This window comes from Microcaecilia unicolor, chromosome 8 (assembly GCF_901765095.1).
Source record: "Microcaecilia unicolor chromosome 8, aMicUni1.1, whole genome shotgun sequence".
In the NCBI taxonomy this organism is placed as follows: Eukaryota; Metazoa; Chordata; class Amphibia; order Gymnophiona; family Siphonopidae; genus Microcaecilia; species Microcaecilia unicolor.
Genome location: NC_044038.1, coordinates 16,683,940 through 16,703,955, shown reverse-complemented (window position 1 = coordinate 16,703,955; position 20,016 = coordinate 16,683,940). Strand labels below are relative to the sequence as shown.

The 20,016-nt window shown below is 41.1% G+C and overlaps 1 protein-coding gene across 2 annotated transcripts in view; it reads left to right on the top strand.

The window, feature by feature from the left end:
* The window catches only part of LOC115476519 (kinesin-like protein KIF19), a 128,067-nt gene that overhangs the window by 85,366 nt on the left and 22,685 nt on the right, over positions 1 to 20,016 (top strand). For both annotated transcript variants that reach the window (XM_030212933.1, XM_030212934.1), the window contains 2 exons: positions 467 to 618; positions 16,918 to 17,026. In XM_030212933.1, coding sequence (XP_030068793.1) covers positions 467 to 618; positions 16,918 to 17,026 — 261 coding nt within the window. The remainder of the gene's footprint in view (positions 1 to 466; positions 619 to 16,917; positions 17,027 to 20,016) is intronic.

The window sequence follows — 20,016 nt, the reverse complement described above, 5'->3', positions numbered from 1 at the left end:
GTAGGTGGGGTAGCCTATGATGAGAGCTAGTCAGAGGTGTCCTAATAAAAAGGTACCCCGGGCTTATGAGGCTACTTATTATTAATGATAAAGTAGTACAGGTTCAAAGGCTCATTGAAACCTTTAGTTTTGGGGCATAACCGTAAACATGAAATAAATCAGATATTCACATAATTTTATAAAAATTAATATCTCTGAGTCTGGACATTTGTGCAAGGAATGAAGTGATATTATATGTCTAGTCAGATACAATACTATTTAGAAAGGGGACATTTTTAAATAGTATTGTATCTGATAAAGCTACTGTATCGCACATAGTAACTAGAAAGGGGACATTTTTAGTTACTATGTGCGATACAGTAGCTTTATTATGGAGAGACTGCTAACTCATATAAGGTAAATTCATCCTGGACAGATTTCAGGCCATTTTCTGCCTGTAATTTAGCTCCTCTTTTGCTTGGCTCAGGATGGCTCAGTTCTGAATGCAGCTCAGCAGCTAAAGCTGGCAGACTCCATGCTGTGGTCAGATACAGGGGCAAACAGGAGGTCACCAAACCAGAGGGGCCTTTACTCTCAAGCAAAAATGGAGCTTCCTCCCATCATCTTTGAGTCTGACAGGTAACGGGCAAATAACTCCTTGAGCATTATATTTGAAATTCTAGGCTATTTAATTTTATTATTTTACCAAGTGATTATTATGACATCTATGTGCTTTTTTTTTTTTAATTTTTTTGCATTTATGGGTAATCTGTTCAATACAACAGGAATTGACAGAATATAAATGCTTTAAATAAAGCCTTTAAGAAAAGCTAACAGTATACCCGGTTGCATAATTAGTGGGGCAATATTGTTTCTTATAGGTCACTTGTAAGACTCCACCTTGAATATTATATTCTGTTCTAGAGGCTGTATCTTTGTAGAGACATTAAGAGGGTGTTGACAGTTCAGAAAAAGGGCTACAAAATGATACAAGGCCTGAGATAGAAACCCTACATAGAAACATGTAAGGTGTTTAAGATGCACTTGCTGGAGGAAAGAAGGGATGGGAAATAGAAAAGTTCAAATATTTGACTGGCTTCCATAAAGTATGGGAAAGTGATCTTCCGTAAAAGAGAACATTTAACTACATTGAGGGGAGCGGGAGAGAGAAGGTATAGCAAAACACTTCATGTCAATACTTGGAACAGGCTACCAGCAGAGGTAGTGACAACCAAAAATATGGTAAAAATGTTGTAAAATTTTAAAATGCTTGGGGCAGACACAGTACACAGTTGCAAACAGTGGAAGGGAACAGGTAGAAGACATGAAAGAGTGACTGATGCAAGCCCCTAGGCAGCTGCCTACACTGTGAATTCTGTGCACAACTAATTCACAGTCTCCACAGCCTGCCAGCTAGACAGCCTCTACTACAAACTCTCAGCTACAGCCTATCCTGCCTGCCCGGTCCAGGTTGTGAGGCAGCCTGCTGTAAGCTCTTCACTGCTTGCAGTCTGTACTGCTCCTCCAAGGCTTACATTTCTTTTGATTTCCCAAAGACATATGCAGATAACACTCAGACAATTAATATAGGTAATAAAATGACAACTTTTATTTGCATACTGGAAAATTGGTGAATCTCAGTATACAAGGTGTGGTGTAAGCTCAGCTGCCAGGAACCAAGAATTACAGGAACATATAAGAACAGCAAATCCAACAATCCTTCCTGTCTGTCTTCAGAACTCTGTCTAGCTGCAGAAGAGTTTGGTTTGCATGAAAAAAAACAGTAGTCCCAACAAAGAGATGTTAGTGCAATAAATGAGAGGCAGAGAGTTAGGGAAAAAGAGGCGCCAAAACAGACAAAGGCACTTAGGATTTACCTCAGCTCTGACCATCCTAGGCTGGCTATCAGCCAATAAGGAAATCCCTGACCATGTCGGGGGGGGGGGGGGGGGACGGATGGACTGCTTTCAGGCTGAGGCCTCTCTCCTTATCAGATTTATTTATTTGTTGCATTTATATCCTACATTTTCCCACCTATTTGCAGACTCAATGTGGCTTACAATGATACATCCTGACAATCGCCAATCAAGAGTAGATAAAACAATTGGTTACATGAAGAGCAAGTGTAACATAATGGATATAATCAATTCAATAAATCAGAAACAGACTGATTAAACAATTTGATAAATCAAAAAACAGATAGATTCTCTAGTAAGTAATGATGTGTTGGAGTTCCTGTTATTGATTATTATATGTTGGAGTTCCTGTTATTGATTATTATGGTAAGTCTTGTTAAAAAGGTAGGTCTTTAGTGATTTTCAAAAGTTGGTGAGGTCGTGAATATTTTTTATGTTAAGTGGTAGTGTATTCCATAGTTGTGTACCAATGTAAGAAAAGCAGGATGCATGTACTAGTTTCTATTTTAAAGCTTTACAACTAGGGAAGTGGAGTCCCAAGAATGTACGTGCTGAGTTTTTAGCGTTCCTGGGAGGTAAATCAATAAGGTCTGACTTGTATGCAGGAGCATACATGGGAAGGAATGTGAGGAATCTGGCTTTTAGCTCAGAATGCAATTCAGGTTTTAACAAAAAGTATGCAGTTTACTATTATACTAATGTTAGCTAAAATAATATAATACACAGGAATATAATGCCATGCTTAGGCAACTTCCTGGGCAACAGCTACTGCACTCACTAAAACTAGTGCACATGTGTATATAGATGGAAGTCAAAAATAGGTAATTTGGTATTACTTAGGTGATTGCCTAACTTCCACATAATTTTTTTTTTTTTTTTTGCGGTTCCCATCAGTGACATACTTAGCAGATTTCTGAGGGTGCCATTGGGAGCAGTGTTGAGAAACTGGATGGCAGACACAAAGGGGGGAAGCTGGTGTTAGTGTAGGCAGTGACAAGTTATATATCGCTCCACTCAATATGGTAGAAAGCCAGAGAGAGTCTTACTTTTTGTCTACCAGACCCATCCAGAATGAATGGGTTATGCTCTGTAATCAGCAGATAGAGGTAGAGACTTAAGAGCTGTGAGCCTTGTCTTACAAAAGGCTTCATGCAGCCATTTACTCTTCAATATTCTCTATCTCCAGCAGATGTTGATAGACATTCTGTGCAACAGAGGAGTGCTGAGACAGCTCCTAGGTCTAAGTTGAGAAGTAATCACCCCGTTTGAACCCTATCAATCGAAAGGAGTAGAGTGGAAGAGTAGCCTAATGGTTAGTGCAGTGGGCTGAGAACCTGGGAAGCTGGGTTGAATTCCCACTGCAGCTGTCTGCCACCCTGGGACGTCACTTAATCTCCCTTGCCCCAGGTACATAAACAGATTGTGAGCCCCATAGGAACAGAGAAAGTACCTGTATAGAATATGTAGACTTCTTTGGTTGTACCACAGAAAGGCAGTATATCAAGTCTATGAGTCTTTAGCCTTTAAGGATTCCAGTGTCCCAACAAGAGCTGCTGTGGTTTTGAGGGATACCTAGATGAGTCCAGGTCTCTCCCCATAGCAGGCAGAACCCAGGGGGTTCATTTTGGTCCTCCCTTTTCCCAGTGGAATTAAACAACAGCAACAAAAAAGTAAAGACAGAGTGATCTGGAAGTTCTGAGGACAGACTCCCTAAGCAGACTGGTGATAGCATTGAGTAACAGTAGGAGTGGGAGGGGGTCAGTGACCACTGGGGGAGTAAGGAGGGGTCATCCCTGATACCCTCCAGTGGTCATCTGGTCATTTAGGGCAACGTTTTGTGCCTTATTTGTTCTAAAAACAGGTCTAGACCAAAACTTTGAAGATTCAACCCTAGACATTTTCTTTTTGTGCCATTATGGCTGTAAAACTTCCAAGTGTTAGGAACACCCTAATCCTGCTCATGAAACACCCCTGACATGCCTCCTTGTTGTTTGGACAAACTGTAGACAAATTGCATAGATAAATGTCTGCAAACCACATTTCAAAAAATACTGATTTGAACGTTTTTGTGAGAAAAATGTCCAAATGCTGCTTTATGCCACTTTTTAGACGTTTTTCTCATTCGAAAATGAGCCCCATAATCATTTTGCTGAGTATTTAATGGCAAGAAATGCTTATTTGAAATATTACATTTTGAGAAGTGCTTTAAAATTTTGCAATGAATGCTCCTTCCAAAGATCCAGAGAGTTCCATAATTTAGGAGCGATGACACTAAAACTAGTAGATCTGGTTAAATGAGAGCAAGTTTGAAGGTGAGTCGGGATCACAAGTTGGCCCTGGTAGATGGAGCTTAAATTCTTTGATGGTGTATATGATATGAGACAGCAAAGATGGAGTTCCAGAATAGAATATTTGGTGGGTAAGAATTAGAATTTTAAACTTATGCTGTGACAAAACAGTAGGTTTTTAAGCCTGTAAACTGTATTAATTATTTCTTGAAGTGTATTTCTCTTATTGGCTAACAGGTGGTGTTTTCTTGTTGTAAAGCTGTGGCAAAAGGTGATGGTTCTTTCTTTAGTTTAACATAGAGAGGAAGTAACCTGCAGTATACTTTAAAAATGTGTTGTTCTGGGCTCTGATTGGCCCAGGAGTTCAAATCCAGTCTGCAAATACTGGATTTTTCTCCATTCTCAGCCAGGGAGAGGAGAGAGAAAGATCTCTTTACCGAGACCCTGTGAGCAGTTATATTCGGTAACCTGTGAGCAGCTATATTTCCTGTACTCCCCAGGCACTATCCAGGTAGTGACTAAATGTTTAGATTGTTTTAATATTGAGCCATATTCAGTTACTTGTTACTGTGTGCTATTTTTGTTCTATCTGTTTTTATGGTTCATTGTTCAATATTTTTATGACAATAAACCTTTTTTAGTTTATTGACTCGGCTGTCTGGACTGACTAAGAATCCTGGTGGTTTGTGTGTTGGATTTGTGAGTGCTTTCTAGGAACTGTGGGACCACTGGGAGTGTGGCCCCAGTAACCTAGAAATCACCAAAGATAACTTGAGAGTGGGAGACTCGCCCAATGGCGGTTGGGACCCAGTCGGTGGGAGGAGGGTGCTAGTGTAGAGCACAAGTGGCAGGTACAGGCGGAACTGAGCTGTGCTAGGGATTGACCCTTTAAGTGGCCACAGGGCTAGCCCCAGGTGGGTGGCTAGGCATTTCGTGACAAATACAGTAAAAAAAAATTGGTAAGCAGTTCTCTTTAATCAGGAAGTTGGATGCATTGGCATATTTGTTGGCTCTGTATAATAATTTAACCACAGTATTTTGAATAACTTCTAAACTGGTGCAGCCTTGCAGTAAGGCCTTGCAGTAAGGAATTGTAATAATCAAGCCTTGAGATGATTAAAGTGTGAATAAGCAAGTGAATTGAATGATAAGAAAGGAATGCACAGCATGTATTTGACAAAGTGCATAGAATGATTTCTGAATGACTGTAGAGATATGAGTTGAGAATTTAATGTGGTTGTCTATAGTGAACTCTAGAGTTTTGACTGAATCATGTAAAGGACTTTGGACATCATTGATGCAAGATAAACATGGAAGCTCTGAGGATCCATAAAGTGGAAATAGGACACAATGGTTTTAGTAGGATTTAATTGAAGACCATTATCTGATAGACAATTAGCTATAAGATTTAATTTGTGAGAGATATCAGCAATGATATGGGTGGATCTGGAATGAGGAGGTAAAAGAAGTTGATTATCATCAGTGTATATGTAAAAGGAAATACCCAGAGTTTAAATGTGAAGAGCTTAGGGGTGGAGGTGGGGGGAACTTATTAAAGAGAATACCCAACACCGAACTCTGAGGGACATCACATGTCAGACTGTATTGCTTAGACAAGGCCTGGAACGAACCTGGAATGATCTATGCTATGGTTATGAGTGAAACCAAGATACTAAAGTCCCAGTGATGACTTCTTTCAAGTGGTGCAAAAGAATCGGGTGATTAACAAGATCAGATGCCGTCATGAGGTTAAGGGATATAAGAAGGATCTCATCTCTCCAAACATGCATCGTGTGAATATACTTTACCAGGCCCAATAAAGATAGTTCTGCAGAATAACCTGGTCTGAATCCTGTCTGATAAGATAAGACTGAAGCTGCTGAGCTACCAGTTTTTCTGTTACTTTTGACTGAAAGGGCAGGTGAGAGGCAAGTTTCCAAGGTGTGGAAAAACAGTGGCTATTTTCCAGTTGTGAGGAAAAGACCCTTTTTAAAGACTAGAGAGAGTAATGTAATGGAGAAACTACAAGAAAGAAGCATGGATTGCATTAAAGAAGGGAATTGGAAGTAGGTATGGTGGTGCTGTGGCATAATTTGTAGCCATAATGACTTTTGGTATCTCAGACTGAGAAGGAAATCTAAAAACATGAAAATTGTGCTCCTACTATGCACATGTGTCTGCAAGGACGGTGAGTATCACTAGTAGGTGAAGGAAGAGAAGATTGTATGTCATAAACTTTCTTTTGGAAAGCAGAAGGAAAGTCATATGCATTAAGGGTTGAACCTGTTGGGCAGTATTGAGATGAACATGTAAGCTGTCTCAAATCTTAAAAAGACAAGAAGGGTTAGGTTAGGGTGTTTTTTTCAAGAGATTAGATCTATGTTTTCTTGGTGGACTGAATAGACTGTAATGCAAGCTTGCGGTTTTATATTGAGAGAACAATTCTGAGGAGTGATTTTTTTTCTTCAAATATGCTCCAAATTTAGAACAAAGTTGTAGTAGTAAGGATGGATAATCAAGTAGCAATGCTGTACTTAAGCAAGCAAGGAAAGTCGGGCTCTCTAAACCTCTGTTGAGAAACTTTGAAACTTGAAGCTCGTATGTTCCTTGCAAGTAACACTATGGGCAGTGTACCTACCAAGACAGCACAGTCAAATAGCAAACTCTCTAAATCAAAAACTAGATTTTCACGAATGGTCTCTCAATCCACAAGTGACACAAAATCTTTTTGAGTATTGGGGAATTCCAGAAATAGACATAGTTGCATCTGCAGAAAATTTGAAATGTTCTCTTTTCTGTTCAATACCTCCAAGCTGAAACAGATTAGCTTAATATGCTTTTGTGATTTCATGGAGTTGAGATCTTCTCTATGCCTTCCTCCAATTCTCTTAATTCATAAAGTCCTACAGAAGAGACATATAGACAAGACATGAATAATTCTCATCGCTCCACAGTGGCCAAGACAAATATACTTTTTCCATGTATAATGAATCTGTCAAGGCTCATGTGAATCCCCTCAGACATCATCCCATGCTACTAATACTGCACTAATGTCTCTTATTGCATTCATGTCTGGAGAGTCTGTCCCTCTTGGCTTCAATGTTGGACAGTTAGTGATCAATCACCTACCAGTCTTTAAAGAAGTAGGGAAGATTTTGCTAGCTTACAGGAGACCCACAACTAGAATATCTTGATCAATTCAAGTGGACTAATTTTTCCATGTGGCTGAAGCTTACAAACAAAATTCTTTCTCATGCCCAATTTCATAGATACTTTCCTACCTGCTTCTAAGGCACCAAAGACTGCAGAAAGACTTCACAACTCATTGTTACCTACAGTCCTAGTAACCTGGATAGACCAGCTTTTAAGCACAAGCTCTCTGCCTGGGTCTCTGAATGCACCTCTTTCTGCTACATTAAAAGCAAATCTTCAACCACTGGGTAGGATATGTGCCCATCATCTCCAGCCAAATCAGCTTCCATTGCAAACCTCAGAGCAACCTCTTTTGAAGACACCTGTAAAGCAACTACATGGCCTTCTGCATATGCCTTCACTAGACATTTCTTCCTGGGCCAATTTCTACTCAGGATACAGATTTTTAACAAGCAGTTTTAGTCAACCTCTTTACTTATTATTTTATTTTATTTATTTTTGTTACATTTGTACCCCGCGCTTTCCCACTCATGGCAGGCTCTATGCGGCAGGCAATGGAGGGTTAAGTGACTTGCCCAGAGTTCACAAGGAGCTGCCTGTGCCGGGAATCGAACTCAGTTCCTCAGGACCAAAGTCCACCACCCTAACCACTAGGCCACTCCTCCACTCCACTCCTCAGACTTTCAGTGGACAATATTTTCCTACCTATTTCAATCTTGAACTTCCAACAAAAGCATCATGTAATGAAGTGGCCCTTAGCTCTGGAATCACCACGAAGTATGCCTGCATTCTCAAAGTTTTGTACAGAGAAAGCAGAGTTACTTCTCTGCAAAGGGAGTTCTCCTTAGACAGCAGGGAAATGCAGCCACACTCACCTTCCCTTCTACCTCCCACCAAAAAATAAAAACTAAAAATAAAAAGAGACAAGCTCAAATCTGATATCTTTAAGAAGTTTCTATGAAACAGACTCAAGAGGAAGGGGCCAAGTGACAGCACAGGAACCCCTGTGAAGATGAGAGAAAAAAAAAAAAAAAAAAAAGACTTCTTTGAGTTAAGGGAGGACGCCAGGCTTCATCAGTGACAATACCATGGAGTGTGGCTGAATTCTCCTGTTGCTCACCTGTAACTGTTACAGGTGAGCAACTCTGATTTACCTGCTAATTTTCTTTCCTTAAGTCCAACCAGACCAGTTCAGATTCACATCTTGATACATAATTGTTCAGTTTTGCTCTGGTTATAACATATTCTTCACAGTTCAGGGAGCAATTTCTAGATGCCTGTTTGGAACCAGTTCTGTAAAGGAAAGTAAGTACCTACTTTCCTTTATAGAATTCTAGTATAACCAGGTATATAAGCATGTAGGCACAAACATGCCAGCCATAGAGCTGGTATAAATGCTCATACCTAGATTTAGGATATGCATGTAACTTACAGTATTCTATAAGTTACATGTGTAAATGTGTGTCCTGCTCACACTCGCCCAGATACCACCCATGTGAATGCCCACCTGCGAAGTACGAGCTATGTGTACTTACAGAATAACACAAAGCCAAATTATTGTTAGTTACACATATGTGGGTAGGTAACTACAATACCTGCATCTACCCTCATATATGTTATCTAACATTAGGTGGCTCTTTATAGAATCGTATCTCCATAGTGGAGTACCAGAGGGTCCACCAGCTTCTCAGGGGTGTGTGCTTCCTTATGGTTAAGGGCTGTGGATCCCCTCTATCCTTGAGGATTGTTTAAGAGGGAGATTTTGTCAATATTTGCTTTGTTACAGGAATAATGAAGAGCAAGTGACTGCACAGTACCTTTTATAGGGTAGGCCTCAAAACTCTTGTCTGTTTCCATCTGCTTGTTGAGGGGGTTTACCCCATTCCTTCTGGACTGGTTGGTTGGACTTAAGGAAAGAACATTAGCAGGTAAGATCAAATTTTTCTTTAATCTGGGTGGTCAAAATGATCCAGTTGGTCTTTATCTGCCATCACTTGTTAAGTTATTACAGTAAAACAAATTACTATACTGAAGGCTACATTTTATTGACAACTATTAAGGTTTAACAATTTTTATTGATGACATATTTCAAAACAAATATACAATTTCACTGTATCGCATACAAAAGCATTGTATCACAAACATCATTAGTATATATCCATATTGATTGTCATCCAAATTAATATTTTAGCCCCTCCCTACGACATCTTATTCTGCAGATGCGTCAAATATTCCCGGTCCTCTTCTCCTCTCTCCCCCCACCCTCCCTCCTTCCCCTAGAAACAATGTGTGTTTTAAACATTTCAATCAACTAAAACAATTTAACAAGCATAACTATATAGGAGCATGTATATTCAGCTCACAGTTATCTTCAAGTTTCCAGCTCCCACTCCACCTCCTCAGTCGCCCATCCTCTGGGCAACATTTAGCCCATGGTGGGCTCAAGGTTACGCTGGAAACAAAATGAATATATACGTAAAACTCCCCTCAATGTCTCTATCTTAGAATATGTCCAGTATGTTTTCCATTTCCCATCCTTTGCCTTTCCCCTTATTCCCTTCCCTCCCTCCCATTTCCGCCCAATCGCCATCTCTTCGCATCAATTTTATTCAACATTAAACCTCCAATCCCTACTGTCTACGACACATCACAAACCACCAAAAAAAAAAAAAAAAAAAAAAAAAAAGGAAGGCGGGGTGGGGGGGAGTTTTGCCTTCCTGGAGTGTCCTCTTTTTAATCCTACATTTCTCAACCCACATTTAACAGCAAACTTCTTGCTCTATGTGGCAGAGAGTCCACGTATGCTCCCCATACTTCATGAAATTGCTTCAACCTCTTGGGTATGTGTTTGGCATATCTGTGTTCAAAAGCCATTAAGGCATGAAATTTATTTCTCCATACCCAATAAGATGGGGCCTCATCTCCCACCCACACTCCTAAGATCACTTTCTTCCCTAAAACTCCTGCTTTTCTCATTAATAACTTGTGTGCTTTTTTCCTTAAATGATAATCTTCATAGCAATCTAGCAATATGGCCCTTGGTGAAAGTCTAACCACACACCCAGTCAACTGTGCTAAGTATTCAAATATCTTTTTCCAAAAAAGTTTTGTTTGAGAGCATTCCCATAGGGAGTGAAGCAAAGAATTAGCCTCTCTTTTACATTTTTGGCATATAGGTGAATCTATTGCTCCTATTTTAAACAATCTCTCCTGCGTGAAGTAGGCCCTATGTACAATGCGAAATTGACATTCCCTCAGGGTTGCATTAGTCGAAATCTCTGGAATTCTCTTTATTAGTTTCAAGGGTTCCAGTCTCCCTGCCACTTCTGGAGTCCATCTGGCGACAAGGTCCCCAAATGTCCTTTCTCCAGTCTCCCTTTGTATTGCCCTATGCAACCCTGATATTGAAAGTTCCCCGTCTTGAAATATGTCAAAGAACCCCCGTAATTTTAGTCCCAAAGACGGGATCAAGGCCCCTCCCTCCAGAGTCCTTATGTAGTGCCTTAATTGCAGATATGCCATCAAATCTTTATGCTCTACTTTTCCCGTGTCCAATAGAGCCCCCCATTTATATAATTTCCCTTCCTCGTCTATCACATGTTGTACCAAAGTGAGGCCTCTTGCTGCCCATCTAGCAAAGCTACTATTGTCCTTTCCCGGTATGAAATGTACATTTCCCCGTATCGGGAGTTGATCTGATACATCTGCTCGTCCTCCCAACAACATTGTCAAGAATTTCCATGTCTCTCTCATTGCTCTAAGTAGTCTACTCCGCCGGAGTCTACTTGGCAAGGATATTTGTGGGCAGTGCAGTAATGAGTTGAAGTGCCATGGATAATAATATGCCGCCTCAAACTCCCTGGGCGTGTACTTTTCCTCTCCCAAGATCCAATCCCCTAGGTGTCGAAGTAGGCACGCGTAGTTATATAGGGATAAATCTGGAATTCCTATTCCACCATATTTCCACGCTCCTACCAAATATTTAAATTGCATACGTGGTTTTTTCCCCGCCCAGCAAAACCGCGAGATCAACCTCTGAAATCTCTTTAAATCTTTCTTCAGTATCTTAAAGGGTAACAATTGTATAATGTATAGCCATTTCGGAAACAGCACCATGTTGAACAATTGAACTCTGCCATGTAGTGAAATAGGTAACTGCTGCCAAGATGTCAAAACCCTTCCGCAATGCTCCAATAGGATATCTATGTTTATTCTATATAAATTCCAAGTGCACCTCGATAATTGAATTCCCAGATATCTAAACGATTTGTATTCCCACTTTACTGGAAAAGATCCTACCCAGCTCGCTTTCATGGCATGTTCCGTGGGCATGGCTATAGATTTATCTAGGTTCAATGCGAACCCCGAATATTCACCATATTCCTTGAAACACTCCATCAGCGCCGGAAAGGACACCCGGGGGTCTACCAGATGTACTAACAAATCATCTGCATATGCAGAGACCTTAAACATCTGATTCCCTATCTCCACCCCTTTGATTTCTACATTATTCATAATTTCTCTAATCAGGGGGTCCATTGTTAATATAAAAAGCATTGGCGAGAGGGGACAGCCCTGTCTAGTCCCCCGGTATATGTTAAATTCAGGTGATAACAGTCCATTCACCTGAACCCTAGCTCTAGGAGATCGGTATAACACTCTTAGGGCATCTAAGAATAATCCTGAAAAGCCATATCTCTCAAGTATTGTAAACATAAAGTTCCAATGTACACGGTCAAACGCTTTTTCAGCGTCAAAGCTGACCAACAAAGATGGCTGTTTTGTTGCTTCTACATGTTCCATGGACAGCATTATTTGCCTCATATTATGCGCTACCGTGCGACCCGCCACAAATCCCACTTGCTGTTCTAGAACTAGTTTAGGCAGCACTCTGGCCAGTCTATTGGCCAGAATCTTCGCATATAATTTCAATTAGACATTTAACAGCGATATTGGTCTATATGATGATGTTTTTTTTGGATCTCGCCCTGCTTTCAGTAACAATACTATCTGGGCCACTTGAAGTGATTGTGGTGCCTTGCCATCTATCACAAATTGCTTAAAATATGCTTGCAATGTCTGCATAATCCGGGGCGCAAGCAACTTATAAAATTCTGCTCTAAAACCGTCTGGCCCTGGTGCCTTGTATAATGCACTTTGTTTAACAACCAGTTCTACTTCTTCTATAGTAATATCTTCATTCAATTTACCTACTTCCCTCTCTCCCAGCTCCGGCAAAGTTAAATTATCCAAATACATATTTCCATCCATGGGTTCCTCTTGGGTCCTACCATACAGGTGTTGATAATATCTACTGAATACTTCAGCTATTTCTTTATCAGTTCTCACCAATTCCCCGGTTGTCTTTTCTATGTGAGTAATAATCCTTGATCCTCCTGCCTGCCTTATCAACCTTGACATAAGCTTGCCTGCTTTATTACCATGCAAGAACAATTGATATTGATAATATTTGACAGATTTCATTGTCCTTTCATGGAGAAGCTCATTCAAGCTAGTCTGTTGTGTCAGTAATAGAGCACGATTCACTGGGGTGGGATATCTCCCATATTGAATTCTAGTAGCTCTCACCTGCTTCTCTAATCTTATAATTTCCTTATCTCGCATCTTCTTTTGGAAAGAACAGTATGCTATTGTCTCCCCTCTCAATACCGCTTTAGCCGCTTCCCAATATAGTATCGGTTGTTGCTTATGTTCTTCATTATAGAATTGATATTCTTCCCATTTTTTGAAAATATGTTCTCTATAATGGGGATCCCGATACAGTTGTAATGGGAATCGCCACATGTATTGCTTATCTTTAATCTCACCAAATTCTAATGTATACCATATAAATGCATGATCCGATATGCTATACGGCCCAATGCCTGCCTCCCCTACTCGTGAAAACATCTCTCTAGATATTAACCAATAGTCTATTCTAGACTGTGTGCCATGTGCTCTAGATAAGTGCGTGTAGTCCCGGTCAGTTGGGTGCAAGATCCTCCATACATCTATTAATTCTAATCTAGTGCAGAACAATGCAATACCTTTATCTAGACAATTACTAGCCTTCAGGGGTCTCCTGGATTTATCCTGAGTGAGATCGTGTACCATGTTGAAATCTCCGCCCATTATCAGTGGCACCTCCCCTAGACTAGTGATCTTACCAATTAGTCCTCGCACCCATTTTTGATTGTATGTATTTGGCCCGTATATATTACAAAGCAGCACAGGCCTCTTATTAAGTGATACCTGCAATATCAAATATCTGCCTTGTGGATCTTTCCACGTCTGTTGTATTACTACATCTATACCCTTCCGTATCAGTATCAGTAAGCCCGCCTTCTTACCTATTGCTGGCACCTCCGCTATTTGTCCCACCCACCATCCTCCAAATTTAAGATGTTCCGCCGATGTTAGGTGCGTTTCTTGCAAAAATGCAATATCGGCCCCATGCCTATTCAAATCCCTCATTATTTTTTTCCTTTTAATTGGTGAGGACACTCCACTAATATTCCAGGAAACAAACTTTAACAGCCTCATGTTATCTCATCCCTTGCACGTTTGTTTCCTTTCCATAGTATTATGGTTGGTCTAGAGCTGTCCCAGCCATCAGCCCCCGACCCCTTCTTTTTCCATGATTTCTTTTCTCTCTTCCCCCCACCACAACAAAAAACACAAAACATTATCACACACAGCTTATTGGCACGGAAAACCCTCTGACTTTCTTCTCCCCTCTCCCCCCCTCCCCCCCTCCCCCCTCCCACCCTACCACTATCTGGTGAAACATACTCATTTTGTGCCCTCCCTCTTGCTCCCTTCCCTGGAGTTCCCCTTATTTCCTTCCCTTCCCTCCCACATCTATCCATTAGCTATAATGGACATGGCCCGTGTGAGTGATCTCCCAGCCCCGACCCCCCTCCCACCTCATTTATCTAATCCCCGTCTGCCCAACAAAGCAAAGCATGATTCATCTATGAGTACTTTTTATCCAGGTGTCTGTTCATATATCCATACTTTCATAACCATGCCATTTCAAAAGACACGTGTTTACCACGTAAAACTTTCCTATTCCTTATCCTTTCCAAATATTACAAGTATATCACATCTCTGTCCTTTTAGCACAGGGGAATACCTCCAGCGCACCCAGCCCCCCAGAGCCCCACAGACTTCCATGGAACCCCAGAAGGCCAGGCGCTCCGAAAACACCCCCAGTCGCATCCCTTCTAGTGAAGTTTGTGGCTTCTTTCTCCATGTTGAGCCTCTTACCACCATTTTCATAACACTTCTATCTTTGTATATGTCTTTGTAAGTTTCCAATGAGTAGACGCAAAATCTGTTTTGTCGCTTTTTGTAATCCACAAGAGCATTTATGCTTCCATATTCTGAGGTCTTATTCCAAATTTTCATGCACATCATTTATTGTCTTCCAGACTAATACATCCTCATTGTCTTATTTTATTTCCTTTTCCCGCCGCTCCGATTTTTAATTCAAAGTTTCCTCTAGTATTTCCCCATTTCAATTGGCTGCATTATGGCGGCTTGTGCTGGCATCACTCTCTGACAGTCCCTGAAGAAATATTTTTGCAGATTCTGGGGTGTCATAAAACTGTGCCTTGCCCTCCTGGAACACTTTTAATCGGGCAGGATACATTAATGCAAATTGAATATGGCGCTTGTGTAACTCTGTACATACCGGCGCATATGCTTTCCGCATACTTGACACTCTTGTTGAAAAATCTTGAAAACACAGCACCGTTTTATTTTCATATTTCAGAGGCCCCTTTGCTCTAATCGCCCTCAAGATGTCCACCTTGTGAGCATAATTTAGGATTTTACAGATGACCACTCTGGGTCTGTCCTCTGGTGCTCTACGAGGCCCCAGTCTGTGTGCTCTTTCAATTCGAAGAGGCCCCCCATTCTGCGATAGCCTTAAAGTAGTTGTCAGCCAGTCCTCCAAAAACTTACCCAGATCCGCTTCTGGGAGCGATTCGGGTAGACCCACAAATCTCAGATTTCCCCTTCGGGATCGATTTTCCATGTCGTCTGCCTTGTCTTCTAAATCTCGCACTTTACTTTGCAGCTTCTCCGTCAACGTTTCCAGCTGTTTCATTTTATCCTCTAAGTCAGAGACACGTTGTGTGCACGTCGTAAACTCTCCCCTGAGCGCCTCCACATTGCCGTCCACATTGTCAAGCTTGGCGGATAAGGTTTGTAGTTTTTTGTCCAACGTTACATCTATGGCCTGGGTGACCTCTGCCACGATCTCGGCCACCCACGCGGAGCTGACCGAAGTCGGGCCTTCGCCACTGCTCGCCGCCATCTTGGATCCGCTCTTAGCTAGCTTTTCTTTGTCTCTACGAGTCGCACGTGCGGTCATCGGCGCTGATCCGATCTCCTTCCAGGCACACCAGATGGTCTTTTAACGTTCTCTCCGCTTTTCATGTGCGGGACATCCGTTTTTTGTCTTTATTTTAGGTAGAATCGACGGTCGGGACCGGGAGCCTCACCCACCGACGTCTGCTTCTCTAGCACGACATCACGTGACCCTATTGACAACTATTAATATACTTCCAGATTCAAAGACAGGTGTGTAAGCACTATCCCGTCATTCTATAACAGGTTGCCTAAATTTAAACATTTTGGGCACTTAAATTTACAGAATACTAACGGGTAAATGTGCTAGCAAACCATTGAGTGCGATTCTTAATTTATACCAGCCATAGACTTGGCATAACTGTTTGCGTCTAAATCTAGGTGTGTTGATGCAGCTTTATGCTAGTATTCTGTAAAACCACTTGTGCACTTTAAGTGTTCTTATAGAATTGACTCACTACCCTTGGAAATATGCCGCCCAATATTCAAAGTGATTTAAAAGACTGGAGAGGCTCCTGGCTATTTAAATTGCTTGTCCGTGGCTACCCGGGAATATTCAGCGGTACTTAACCATTTAGTGCTGCTGAATATTCATGGTCAGCACCTGAGCTGAAACCCTACCTGTGGGCGTTCCAGGATCAGGGTTGGCACATGTGGTTAAGTGCTGATGTTCAGCCCTTAACCACATATGATAACTGCATAAATTAGGCCACATAAAAAGCATTCCTATCTTTATGCGGTTCATCTTATGCAGTTAAGGACTGAATATTGCACTTAACTGCATAAGTTTTAGTGGTCAAAATACAACCAGATATACAGTTCCAGTGCCCAGACATGGTCTTGCATTGAATATCTGGGAGTACAGCCAGCGGCGGACATAAAAACAAAAACCACCGCCAGCTGGATATCAGCTGGATTGTTCCTAAATTGTGGGACCCTTTTACAGAATTGGCTCCCATGTGGGTCCAACAAGTGAAAACATTGAATTTTAATAAATGTGCAGAAAACTGTACGTTTATTCCTAGGCAAGCTTTTCATCAGCTGAATTTTTGGAAATATACATATGGAGTCATTCAGAAAGTGGATCGTAAATAATGATACAAATGTACAATTGACATTCTATTTCAGTTTGTCCCTCTCCCATTCCCAACAGACATTACGCCTGCTTTTTTTTGGTATGCTAATGATGTATGGGTATTTTGCAGTGACAGCAACAAAGCATCCTCCAAATCCACACCTGCTTTGATGCAGATAAAGCAAGATTCGAACCTCAGTCCAACTACCTTTCATCTTCCCAGTTCTCCACCCCATCAGGTCAGTATAACATGGGAAGACATAATGGTTTCACAGCCACCATAAGTAAACCGTAAGAAGGGTGTAATAGCCTTGCTATTACCATCTGTTAGGAATGAAACAGTTGTAAGAATGCTTTATGCAGTGTCTGTTGGCAGAAGTCTGCAATTTTGTACAGAGATCAAGGCAAGCTCTGTTACTGTGCCTTTAACATCACCATTATTCTTTGAATCTGCTTTGGCAGTTTCTGATATCAGAGCACAGCATTTACAATTGAGAGACTTCTTCTGAGGTGTCATGCCAAAGGGGCACGTCTCTTTGTGCGTTGCTTCGGGAGTGGCTTCTAGGACGAGGAAGGTCTGTGGTGTCTCATTTTTCGGTAAGGCAGGTCTTGTTTGAGGGCTTGTTGTTGCTGTTTTTATGGTGTTGCAGGTGCTCATAGTTTACTGGATGTGTTGTTTCTTCTTACTTGTAGGGCTCATAGGCCCTCTAATTGAGGCGTCCAATGTTCCTTTTACTATCCTAGTCATTTTCATAAATTGAGTTGGTCAGATGGTATGGGTACTGGACTAGTAGGGATTCTCTCTATGAATGGGCCTGTGGTGTTGGGCATGAATCTTCTAGCTCTTTCTCGATGTAATCTCATTCTTACGAGGCTGTACTGGGAGCTCCTTCTTATGCTCGATGCCATTTAATTAATATAAAGCTCAGTCATGATGCTGTTGTCTCTCACCGATCCTGGTTGGTTATATGAATGCCAGATCGATTGTGAATAAAGCTGTACTTACAAAAGAATGGATAGTGGAAGAACAGCTTGGTCTGGCATTGATATCAGAGACTTGGCTGCACCCATTGATTGATCCATTTCTAACTGATGTCTGTCCACCTGGTTATAAGGTTCTTCACCAAACTAGAGTTAGTAAAAGAGGGGGGTGGGATAGTGATCATTTGCAAGTCTTTTTTCAGGGTGGAATTAATATCTAGCCACAATTCTTCCAACCTTGAAATTATTGCGTGCAAAATTAATGATGACTCGTTATGTGATTTTATATGTCTTGCTCTTTTGTATTATCCACCTGGCAGATAGCAAGCTTCTGAGGGGGATTTTTCACAGTTCATTTCTAGCATCTGCCTCAAATTCGCAAATGTGTTGCTAGTAGGTGACATCAACCTTCATTTAGATAATTTAGGAGATGCAAGAACAAAATGTCTTGGTGACTTTCTCACTTCCTGGCAATTTATCCGGTTCTCTGCTCCTTCATCACACTCCAGGGTCCATCTGCTGGACCTCTTAGCCTTCTTGTTCTCCAACCCAGGAACTTTTTCTGTTAATAATGCACTCTGGTCTGATCACAGCAGACTAATGTTCACACTAAATTGAATGGAAACTGCTAGACTGTACAGCATCGTGATGACCTTCTGGACTCTATTATACCAGGGGTAAGATTGACATTGTGAAGTTCTGGTCTGCTATCTTCGATAGACATCAGCTCCCCTGGCTGATTCAAAGGATTTCATGACCAAGTGAGACAATCATGTAGGTCTATCCTTGATGATATAGCCCTGTTGAAGATCATTAATCAAGGTACTCTTCAGTTGAAGTGGAAGTGCAGGAGACTTGAGAGAAAATGGTCTAAAGTTCACTCAGATGAGAGTAGATTACTGTGGAGAAGAGCACTCAGAGACTATAAAAATGCTATAAAGGAAGCTAAAGCTAACTACTATGGCAAATTCATGGGTAGTAACTCCTTGAATACTAGAAATATTTTAAATCTGATTGATTAGTAGTCTTTTCAGTACTAAAGATCTATTAGCTGTTAATGAAATAGTTCCTTCTGCAGATCAGCTTGCTTTGAGCAGAAAATCATGAAGATCAGATGTAGTGTATCGACTCTCAAGAGTAATCATGAGGAGCACTTCAAAGAACATTTCACCTTTCGTGGAAGTGCAAAATTGATATGATTTGGTCATCCTTTCAGTTACACACATCTGACAGTGTAGTCCTTTTTATTAAAATATTCTTCCTTAGATGTTTTCCTGAATTATCTGGTGTAAGCTGCTCCTAGCCTTTTTATTGATCTCCTTACAACACACATTTCTTATATGTTGTCACATGTCGTTTCCCTGAGGGGAAGGGTTCTATTATTCTCCCAACCCGAAAAACTTGCTGGCTTCAAGAAGCGATGTCACTAAGTACAGACCAGTTACTTCCATCCCTTTATTGACGAAGGTAATGGAAGATTTAGTTGGGTATCATCTCATAGAATATCTTTCCATCTTTTTCCTTTTACACAGCTCGCAATCAGGATTCAGACCATGTTACAGTACTGAAATGGTTTTAACCAGTCTTGTGGCAAATTTGAGGAAAGAAATTAGCTTATAGAGAAGGGTTCTAGTGTTACAGTTTGACATATTGAGTGCTTTTGATGTAGTTGACCATGTCATACTGCTTCATTTGCTAGGTCACTTTGGAATCGTGGTGATGTCCTTAAGTGGTACCGGGGTTTCCTAATGGCCAGGTTCTCTTCAGGTTCTGCCTTATCTTCCTGGACTCCTGACTGTGATGTACCTCAGGGTTCTCCTCTGTCTCCCATTTTATTTAATGTCATGATGGCACCTTTAGGTAGGCTATTGGAGACGCAAGGGTTCCATTCCTTTATTTATGCAAATGATGTCACAATTACATCCTTTTTACATGAGACTTTCAAGGAATTCTGTAAGTGGTTTAGACCTGATGGCATCTGATTTCAAATTAAAATTGAATAGGGACAAAACAAAATTCCTGTTCCTCACTAATCCTTTTGATCATACACCTTTGTACAGTTTTATGATTGGCCCTACTTCTTATCTGTTGGAGTCGCCTCTAAGATTACTGGGAGTGGTTGTTGATAGTCACCTAAGTTTTAAGCCACCAGTATCCAATCCGAGGGAATGATACAGTATAGGGGGTGTAGTGCTTCAGTGTGCGAAGGAAGAGCGGGACTTAGGGGTGATTGTGTCTGACGACCTTA